This window comes from Hipposideros armiger, unplaced genomic scaffold, assembly GCF_001890085.2.
Source record: "Hipposideros armiger isolate ML-2016 unplaced genomic scaffold, ASM189008v1 scaffold_621, whole genome shotgun sequence".
Taxonomy (NCBI): Eukaryota; Metazoa; Chordata; class Mammalia; order Chiroptera; family Hipposideridae; genus Hipposideros; species Hipposideros armiger.
Window position 1 is genome coordinate 811,205 of NW_017731971.1, and position 10,839 is coordinate 822,043.

The window sequence follows — 10,839 nt, forward strand, 5'->3', positions numbered from 1 at the left end:
AATATATATATATATATATATATATATATATATATATTCACTTATACTTGACATACAATATTATACAACATCAGCTTCAGATTGTTCATTTTATTTGGCTAGGACTATTTTCATGCTGTAACAGCAGAGTTGAGTAGTTGTAATAGTGACCACACGCCCCACAAAGCTAAACTATTTACCATCTGGGCTTTTATACGAAGAGTCTGCAGACACCCGCTCTATAGAAAAATCCTGCCAGACCAGAGCAATAAACTGGTGTATAAAACAAAATTGTTTCTAGAAAGGGTTGAAACATAAATTGATATACAAACCCGTCACATTCAGAACCTCATCTCTAAACTATTGCTTGTTAAAATAAGTTCTACCGAGACAAACTACCCAAATTATAAGTAGTTGAAAAGAGGAACTTCAAACTAATGGTGTTTACTACTCGAGGGGAGATGAGAAGGAGGTAGCCTGCTAAGGCTAAGCAGATAGGGCCCAGGAGAAACCCCACCACTGGGACAGGCCTTCGTGATACGTACTTCACATTGGTGTTGGTACAGATGATGTACTCAATTTCATCTGAGTAAGGGTTTTGGAAAGTGAAGGAACTGGTTCTCATCCACAGCCATTCTCTGTTCTTAGACCGGAACCGGAACATGACAGACAGCACCTGCCCTTTTAATTTCACCACCTGAAAAGTGTTCATGCTATCAGTGAAATCTACAAAAAATTTTCTTTAGAAAATTAAAAAAAGAAAAAAAATTCCCACTTCTACAACCCCAAGATTCTTGTGTCACTGTCTTCTTTCAATGTTACTAACAAAACAACATGAGTGAAAACTAAGTGACTAAATAGTGAGGAGATGTATTTATGTTTCTTCTCAGAGTCCCAAGTTATCCGACCACTGTAGTCAAAGTCCAACAGGAATAACAATTATTCCCAGAAGAGTAAAGACTATGTGTTTCCCCACTTCCTTTGGAAAGCCCTTAAAGACTGCTGAGCTAGCTTTACGAGTCTCTACCAGGAATCTGTCAGTTTAATGACACTGAATATAATAGCTTGGCCTTAATCTTAGCTTTTTCCCTCCACCCTGAGAATTTGTTTTCATAGCACCCATGGTGGTTTCTATAAATAAAAATAAGTTGATGTTTGTCTTGTTTTGCTTTAGTTTTTCAAAAGAAACTAATTTTAGATTATTTTAGTTCCAAGTCTCATAGAATACGAAATAATCTTTTGACCCTCCCTCTCTAACAATACAGAAAAAACAATATTAGTGGCTAACATTAATTTTGTAGTTACTATATGTCAACCACTGGGGCTTTGTGCTGCTTCCTTTTTTTTTAAGAACATCAACATTTATTATTTAACATGATAAAAAAGAAATGTGATATAAACCTTTGCATTTAAACAATAGTAAGTAGCCTTTAATACTTCCATGCACTCACTGTATAATATATACACAATGAACATAATTACTCTGTACACAAACTAAGTACAGGGTTCAAAACCTGCTTATTGCTGTACATATCTATTCCAATGAAGTATAAGCCCAGTACTTCAAAATATCTACTTTTTAAGTTGTTTTTTTAAGAAAAAGTAAGTGATAACATTTGTGTTTAGGCAGTAACTGCTGATGTTACAATCTAACTAAGAAATAACTCTAGCAGAAAATGAGACATGCTTTACTCAGCAATACAAAAATGGCATGTTTTAAAAATATATATAAATATAAATTATATATATATATATATATATATATATATATATATATATGACTTTTACAAATTAAGTCTGAAACAAAGCACTGAAGTAACCAAAATGGAGGGGGGGGGAAAGGAAAATAAGCTTCACTAGAATAACTAGATTTATGTACTGAAAAGCAAAAAGAAATATATATCCATCAGACTTAAGAAACATCAAAATCTGGAAAGCAGCAACTAAGTGGCACAGACCACATGTTAAAAAGCACCTTTACTCGTGTATAAGATCACAGCAGCAAGCCAGCGTCAGAATAACCACCTTGAGATTACAGAGTGTATACATGGGCCATTAAAGCTATTTGGAAGAAACATTTTCCAGAAGTGATAAAATGATACTCTGTGGCCCCAAGTGTCAGAGCTATAAATTTCGTGGATTTAAAATATACCCTAGAATATCTTCTCACACTGCTGAAGGTCCATGTCCTTAGCTTTGAATGGTGTCAACAGGAGTCAGGATAGTCCTTCTCGAGATTACAGATACACGAAATAGGATCCTTCTGTGAGCTGCAGCTAAGTGGATGGAGCTGTGACGCTGGAGGAGGAGGACTCAGGGGACAAAGACTTCTAACTGCCATTGTCTGATCGCCTCTAGAAGCTGGGCTGTGTGCTTCAATGCATTATCTTATTTAATCTTCCCAAGAACCCTCTGAATTTAATACTGTTATTATACCCATTGTATCAGGGAGGACACTGTTAAGGCATAAAGAGGAAAATTAACTGGTCTCATATAAAGTAGAACTGCTAACTAATTCACCAGATATTTTCAGGATACAGTCCTGAAAATTACAATTAAGAGTCAGCTTACAATTAAGAGTCAACTCTCATTTATCTATAAAGAAACTGTAAAATGAATTTTTCTGCTACTATCCACAGTTCAGTAAAGCCTAGAATATTTTAAATGCTTTATACACCCTTGGATGCAGCTAGTTGCACTCAAGACAGTGAGTAGTCAAAGCCAAGCAAAAATACCTTAGAAATTATTGAAAGTTTCAAAGTATTGGGCCTTAAAAAATACAGGTTAAGTACTAATGAATGTAAAATCGTAGTGTCTGCCAGTCCTCGGTTCATCAGTAGTCAGTAAGCATTCATGGAATGAATGTGATCCTAAATATTAGATAAAAATGTTATTTGGACCCAAACCAGGGAAAGAAGTTACCTGTTGGAAGCTGTCCCTTAGAAGCTGCTGGTCTTCAGGATGACAGAACTCTACAATATTCTTTCCTAAGAGTTCCTAAAAGGGAAAAAAGGAGAGTAAGATCGACACTTTTATGAGCATCTAACTTTCCTGGCCCAATACAGGGGAGTTGGATTACATTTCTCCTGTCTTTATCCTAGGATTATAGTAAGTGTGGAGGGGAAAAAAAAAAAAAGACAGAAACAGAAGATGGAATCTGCTAAGCAACTGGCCTCTAGAGCATTTTTCTTTTTCAGAATATTGGGTGTTTATTTTAACTGTATTTATAGAACTGAGGTCTCATTTACATATATAATCCACTCATCCTACGTGTACAATTTGATGATCTGTGGTAAATGTGTACAGCTGTGCAACCATCACCACAGTAGTTTTAGACCATATCCACTGCGGCAGCCTCGCGTGCGCGCCACTCAGGACATGGAACCACTGGCAAAGAAGATCTTTAAAGGAGTTTTACTGCTGAATCTGTGGGCATATTTGGAGCATATGGTTTGTTTAATAAGGTGAACACAAGCCAAGATTTCAGGCAAACAATGAGCAAGAAATTTCCCTTTATCTTGAACATTTATATTACAAATCCATTGAATATTCTGGAATGTACAGAATCAGAGAGCAAGATCACGAAAAATGGTTGAATAGCAAAAGTTAGCAATTTGGCTACTGTTCAAGGTTTACCCTATTTCATAATATCAGGCAAGATTAAAATTCCAAAGTTGACATGGATGGATTTGGGGATATTTAAGACAAAATGTAAATTCTAATTAAGCCAGAGGTTTTGTTCTTTGGACTAACTGAAGAAACTGATGTGAGGTATGTTTATTGTTAAAATAAAGTTTTGTTTATACTACTCAAAATAAAGTGGTTCTCCTAAAAAACAAAACAAAAACACATGTCCAGTGCCCCAAAAAGTTCCCTTGTGCATGTTGATAGTCAATGCCTGTTCCCAATCCCCTAGCCAACCACAAATCTGTTTTCTGCTTCAGTTTTGCCTTTTCTAGAAATTTCATATAAATGGAGTCATATTTTTCTATACTGGATGATAGCCTTGGTAAGACGCTTAGAATAAATTTAGCTACTGACAGAATAGGATCATCTCTTTTTCTGAGCTAGGGCTGGTATGTTTGGCTGTCTCTTGAATTACATGATTGAATAATCTCAGCACAGCTGAGGGCAAAACGAGAGGCCCGAGTTGAGTGGTTGAACAGCTGCAGCTCTCACCTGCGGTTGGTAGCCAACAGTAGCCACACAACGGTGATCCACGAAGGTGAAGATGCCCTCAATGTTATGTCGAGAGATGAACTCTGTTGGTTGACAAACATTACTCATGTCTGTGCAGTTGGGAGAACTTGTGACCTGAGAGTAAAGAGACAAAAATGAGGCAAAATGACAACCTTCTTCACAGATGTATTTCCCACCTCCTCATGGTCACTGACATAGACATGAGGCTCCCTGTTTTAGGAATTTCAAAATTTTCACACCTCCTTCAGGAAGGGAAAAAATGACAATCACAGCCAGAGAGAGCACAGGCCTAGCCCCATTCCCACACACATGCTCTTTGCCAACTTTGTAAAGCAAGATAAAAATTCATTCACCCCAAACCCACCTACTTTCATTCAACTAGACTGTGTTCATTACTCAGATTGGAAAATTATAGTCCCAAGTAACCAAGAAATTTATCTATTTTTATGAGAAGAGTCAAAATAAGTCCACTTCTTGATTGTTAGTCATGGAACGATAAAATGAAAAAAATCTTTCTTCTCTTGTACGGGAGCAAAAGAAATTAGTTGGAAATAATAAAATTCAGCATTGTAAAGCTAAATACATGAAAAATAAGGGGAAAAGATCTCCGTCTCATCCTTTTCAGTTTCTGCTAAATCCAAGAGAAGTAGTATTAGCTATGAATGCCATAATCCTCCAAATATTTGGAATTGTACAGAATTCTTCATTTGTATTCAGAGAGAAAAATGACACGAACAAGTCCTGACGGAGGTTTCTTCTTACTGAGAAGGGATGATATAAGTGTGAAAAAGTCATACTTGCCTGCAGTCTTCCAATGGCCACCAGGCAAAACTTGCTCCCCTGACCAGCCTCCGGGTCATCATCTGGGAGGGAGACACCTTCAGAAAGGTGAAGTTAAAAGGTTTAACAGGGATCTCAAACTCAGCTGCCTTCAAAAGTCTGACAGGTAAAGCTTTAAAATACATGGGTGGATGAAGAAGCTAGGTATAAAATAATGAGGAGTGCCTAAAGAAAAAAATAAAGGTGCTCATAGATACAGAGAATAAACTGATGGCCTCCAGAAAGGAGGGGGTAAGGAGATGAGCAGAAAAGATGAAGGGGGTTACGAGGTACAATCTCCCAGGTATAAAATAAATAAGTCACGGGGATGTATTGTACAGCATAGGGAATATAGTCAATAATATTGTAATAACTCTGTACAGCAACATGGTTACTAGACTTATGGTCATCACTTCATACAGTATATAAATGCTGCATCACTACACTGTACACACGGAACTAATGTGATATTGTATGTCAACTATAATTTTTTTTTAAAATATGGAACGCTTCACGAATTTGCGTGTCATCCTTGCACAGGGGCTATGCTAATCTTCTCTGTATCGTTCCAATTTTAGTATATGTGCTGCTGAAGCGAGCACTGTCAACTATAATTTAAAAATAAATAAATAAAGGTAAACAACTACCTAGAATTTACCATATATGCCAGGTACTGTTTTAAATCTTTATATATATTAATTCGTATATTTTACCCATATTAACTGTAATAACTATAACTGCAGAGTACAGGTCCTACCCAAAGTATTCTAAAAAACTATGCTGGCCAAACCAAATACATATGAAGACAGCCATTCATTCTATGACCATGTCATGGGCAGAGAATAGACATCTTGCCCAACCCGTGACTTCTAAAGTAAGCAAATAACCAAAATGAAATTATACCAAACACCAAAGGACACCAATTTATGTCCTTTGAAAAAGAGAGAAGCCCAAGTTTCAATGTTTTATGTGGAAAGGAAAGAAGGTTGCATTCACACTCTACTCTTCATAGTTATCTTCTTTTTACCAAGAAAAACAACATTTCTTTGAGAGCTATACAGAAACATAAAAGACCACATATACCTCAAGTGTATGATTTATACAATATACAAACTAAAATGTCCTAATGCTATTACTCCTGAAAATTAATTCCATTTAACTACCATTTATTGGGGGCCTACCATATGCCAGGCACTAGGCTAGGCACTTTTCTTACATTAAATCTAATCCTCATAATAATGCTATGGGACATATTATCTCCAAACTGGAGATAAGGAAACTGCGGTATTTTTATAAAGGCCAGGCAACTTACCCAAGGTTGTACCCAAGTAACAATGCCAGAATCAAGCCCAGGTTTTTCCAAATCCAAAGTTTAATCTTTTACCAAAATATACCACGTTGCCTGCCTTTTTGCTTAGTTTCTGTCTCCCTACAACACCCACTTCCAAATCATACATCTCTAGCAGGGAAGTAATCAAGTTGCTAAGATTTGGAAATTTTAACAAGCCAGTTTAAAAGGCTGAACCCTCCACTCCAACCACTTTCTCAGATTCCCTGTTTGACTTCAGGTTCTGGTAAAGCTAATCACATCCTGATTTAAAGCCTTCGCAGAGACTTTCCTTTTATAAGTTACTACAATCAAGCCATCCCCCCCCCCTTCTCCCTACTTTAGAAAGCTTTCCCAAATTAACTGTATTCAATGCTAACTGTTTCTTTACATACAAATACTTAGAACACAGGTCTTCAGTATACATGATGATGCATTTGCACACTTAAAAACCATTCTGTGACACAGTCAACTCTGCGTCATTTTCAAGTCTGAGTGATCCATCAACTGGACTAGAAGCTCCAGAAGGGAAGGGAAGGGTCTACTTTTTCTTTCCTATTTTCTTAGAATTTATACCCAAGTACATTTCATACACCAGGGACACATGATACATGTTCACGAACTTTCTTGGACTCTGAGGAGCCTGCTGCACCAAGAGAGAAATCAATAGCCAACTTTCCTACCTGCGGGGGGCCAGGCTTTGATGTAGCCTGTGCAGTGGACCACCACGAAGTGCGGTTCCCCGTCCTTCACAGAGCCAAGTCCATTCCTAGAAGAATTACAGGTGTGAGGAGAAAGCCCTACCTACCCGGTAACACATAACAGGCAATGGTGGCCTAGGCTCTTGGGTATTCAGAAAACAGGATAACTCTTCTGGAATCTTTCCCACCCCAAAGTGACCATCATAGTTTTGACCCTTGCCAAACTAAAGCAACTTAAAGGTACTACAGCAGGAAGAAAGTAGGTCAAATGGCAGGGCAACTTCCTTAAACAGGGTAAGCAAAAGCAGCTTTCGAAGTTCAGGAAAAGACTGCTAGGAAAAAGGTAACTGGGAAGTGAGGAAGGACGGCAGGGCTGTGGCAGGAAGGGCTGCAGGAAGGTGGGTGAAGGCGTGATGGTCTCTGCGTTCTTACCGCTGAGCATCTCACCTGCATCTGTTCCTCACGAAGCTCAGTCTGTTCATGGAGACCGGGTCCACAGAGCTAGTGCCACACCTGTTTCAAGGAGCAGAGAGATTAAAAGCGGGTAGGCTGCACTATCAAAGAAATTTCCATCTGTTAGCAGCCAGATAACAGGCTCTGCGTGCAACTAGACACAGAAAATCAGTAACGATGCTCGTAACAAGGAAGAATAAAGAGGTCAGGTTTGGAATGTCTAAAACTTGTAACTGTCCTTGAATTTGAAGTCGAAATGCACTTGAAGGGCAGAGTCTCTACCTCAGGGGTCAGTCTACTTCTTCTGTAAATGAGCAGGTAGCAGGTATTTTCAGCTTTGTAGGCCTTACAATCTGTTCCAACTAGTCAACTCTGCCTTTATAGCATGAAAGCAGCCACAGACAATATGTAAACAAATGGGCGTGGTTATATTCCAATAAAGCTTTAGTTACAAATAAAGAGTTGTGGTTTGCCAACTCTATACCCCAGCCCAATCAATCTGCTACATTTCGTTATTATTTACCTTGCTCCTGCCTGTGTCTTTCTTTCCATTAGCCATGTCCACATCTTGATCCCATTTCTACTTTCTTTCTCTCATTTCTTTAAGTTAATAAATTTACATAGAACGTAATACGTGTCATGCACTAGTCTAAGCATCGTTTGTTTGTTTGTTTGTTTTTAGATTTTTTTATTGAGGAATTGGGGGAGGGGAACAGTGTTGGAGAATTGGGGAAAGGGACCAGCCAACTTGTTGTTCAGTCTTCGTTGTGGAGGGCGCCAGTCGCCATCTGGCTGCCCGTCAGCAGCTCCGTGGCCTCTAAGCTCAAGGTGCTGTGTTACACTCTTAGTTGTGGGTGGGCATAGCCACCATCCCATGTAGGAGTCGAACCCGGCAGCCTTGTTAAGAGCACATGCTCTATCTACTGAGCCCTCCGGGCGGTAGCTCAGCTCAAGATGCCGAGTTCAGTCTTAGTTGCGGGTGGGCATAGCCCACCATCGAACAGGCAAACTTGTTGTTACATCAGCTGAGCCATCCTGCCATCTGTTGGCAGCTCAGCGACAGCTCAGCTAAGGCACAGAGGCACTGGCCCATGTGGGAATCGAACCACTGGCCCTGTTGCTCAGAGCTCATGCTCTTAAGCCAACTCTTAACCAACTGAGCCACTCGGCCAGCCCTAGTCTAGGCATCTTTCTGGCTATTTATCCATCTAATCATCATAACTTTATGAAGTTGATATTAATATAATGCACAATATTAGATGATGAAATCAAAACACAAAGTAGTAATTTAATCTGTTCCTGATCTCAAAAGATAGTAAGTGACAAATCCAGTATTCTGGGTCTGAAGCTACGCTAAACCAGAGCTACAATTCAATTTTGCAACTCTCCCAAGAAACCTTTCTTAACATCCTATTCATCACTTCTAAGAAGCATCTTCTCAGTCAACGTAGTCAATTTCCATCATACAACTTTAACTTTGTTTTGTGACTTTAAGAGATGTCTTTTCTACCTGTGTAAAAAGTACCATCCCTTCTTCAGTCTTAAAACATATATTATATAATTTATAAACACTAAATACTAACTGAAAGATGTATGAAAGTCTCAAATTTCTACCAAAAAAAAAAAATGCACAAATGGTTTGCGTACAGGGGTGATGTCTCATGATATACTGGGGAAAAAAAGATAGGTTTTGGAGTCCAACTACTATGGATTAAAATAAAATCCTGTATCAGACATTATCTGTGTAATTCTGGGAAGTTAATTTCTTTCAGTCTTTTTTTTAATCAGCAAAATAGTAAACCTGAATTCTACCCTATTGGGCAGTTGTGGGAAATGAGATGACAGACATAAAGCACCAGCATGTCTGGCACAGGAGTTCAGTAAATGTTCCCTTATCAAATACTTTATTCTATGTTACAACCCATGTGGGTCTTGAGAGTTAAATTTAACTCAACGGGAGCCTGGATTTAAGGGTTTAACTCCGCTGACACTCAGCTCTTCATTCTTCGTATGTCAAATCACAATCTTCAGCTTGACACTCACCTCATCCGGCAAATGAATGATCTCCTTGAGCCCATACACATCCTCATGGAAGACTGCTGACCTTCCTTTTTCACTGTTCCAGTCTTCAGATCAAGGATACGCCCTGAAGAAGAATGTGAAGAGCAGTCTGGAGTGCATTCGTATGTATGGGGAAGAGGGGGAAAGACCTGAAGGCAAAGGTAAGTAAGTAGCCTACGTGTGCCCTCCGATCTCCCTGCTTATCACAGAATAGGCCAAGTAGGGAATAGATTTTTCTTTAAACCTAAAATACCTCAATTCACATCAATAAATCTTACTCTTAACTTCAAAGATAGCACTGGGAATAACACTGTGCAAAAGAAGGTAGGAGTGAAAGGCTGTGTTGGCAAAGAGGCAAGACTAAAATCTTGGGTCTTATTTTTATACAAATGCATGCACGCATTCATACACAGATATACACACAGATATATACAGACACACACAAAGACAGAAAGACACAAAGACACATACATGCTAAGTGAATGTCTCTGATTTAAAAACATAATTTTATACACTACAGAAACACATATCTGTCTCAAGCCAAATTTTTGCATTATATAGAAGTCAATGGCAACTTTTGGGGGAAAAGAACTAGAAAAATGAAATCCATCTAAAACATAAAAGAGGGAAAAACTAAATACCAACATTAATAAAGCCATAATGGGCTTTCCTACATTTTATTTTAATTACCAGTTTTTATCTGTTTCCACTTTAATTTCTTTTTCCAGAGTTGCTTAGAAGCAGATGTGACTTATTCCTTTAGCAAAACTCTGGCAAAGAGACTGAAGAGCATTAAAATAGCGGGGGGTGGAGGGGAATCCAAAACCAAAAAAAAAGACAAAAATAGTACAGATACATTAAAAACCTTTATACACAGATTAATAACCATTCCCTCTAAAATAAAAATCTGTTTTCATAGAACCTAGTACAAAGCCAAACACAAGTGGGTAGAAAAAATACCAGGTAATTACCCATACAAATGAGACAGAAACATGGATAATTTAATTCTTTCAGAATGGAGAGCCAGCCGTGGCGCACTGGTTAAGAGTTAGGGTGGGGGCCGGCCGAGTGGCGCGATGGTTAAGAACTGGCTTGGGAAGCAAGAGGGCCCCGGTTCGGATCCCACATATGAGGGCCAGTGACACTGTCCTCCACAGCTAAGATGCTGAACAACAGCTCAACCTGGAGCTGGGTTGCCGTGAGTCGCCGGCGACAGCGTAGGCTGCAGCCCCTGTGGCAGCGGGTTGCCATGGGCTACCGTGGGTAGCCAGCAGCCAGCGTGAGCGGCCAGCAGCCGCA

The 10,839-nt window shown here is 39.0% G+C and overlaps 1 protein-coding gene and 1 pseudogene across 5 annotated transcripts in view; one reads left to right on the forward strand and one right to left on the reverse strand.

Annotated features, from left to right (window-relative positions):
* The window catches only part of ARNT (aryl hydrocarbon receptor nuclear translocator), a 55,119-nt gene that overhangs the window by 8,768 nt on the left and 35,512 nt on the right, over positions 1 to 10,839 (reverse strand). For all 5 annotated transcript variants that reach the window (XM_019625320.1, XM_019625319.1, XM_019625321.1 and 2 more), the window contains 7 exons: positions 9,523 to 9,625; positions 7,474 to 7,539; positions 7,009 to 7,094; positions 4,981 to 5,057; positions 4,159 to 4,293; positions 2,902 to 2,976; positions 525 to 676 (listed from right to left, as the gene is read on the reverse strand). In XM_019625320.1, the coding sequence (XP_019480865.1) occupies positions 525 to 676; positions 2,902 to 2,976; positions 4,159 to 4,293; positions 4,981 to 5,057; positions 7,009 to 7,094; positions 7,474 to 7,539; positions 9,523 to 9,625 (694 nt within the window). The remainder of the gene's footprint in view (positions 1 to 524; positions 677 to 2,901; positions 2,977 to 4,158; positions 4,294 to 4,980; positions 5,058 to 7,008; positions 7,095 to 7,473; positions 7,540 to 9,522; positions 9,626 to 10,839) is intronic.
* LOC109372250 (protein CEBPZOS pseudogene) lies at positions 3,262 to 3,589 on the forward strand (annotated as a pseudogene).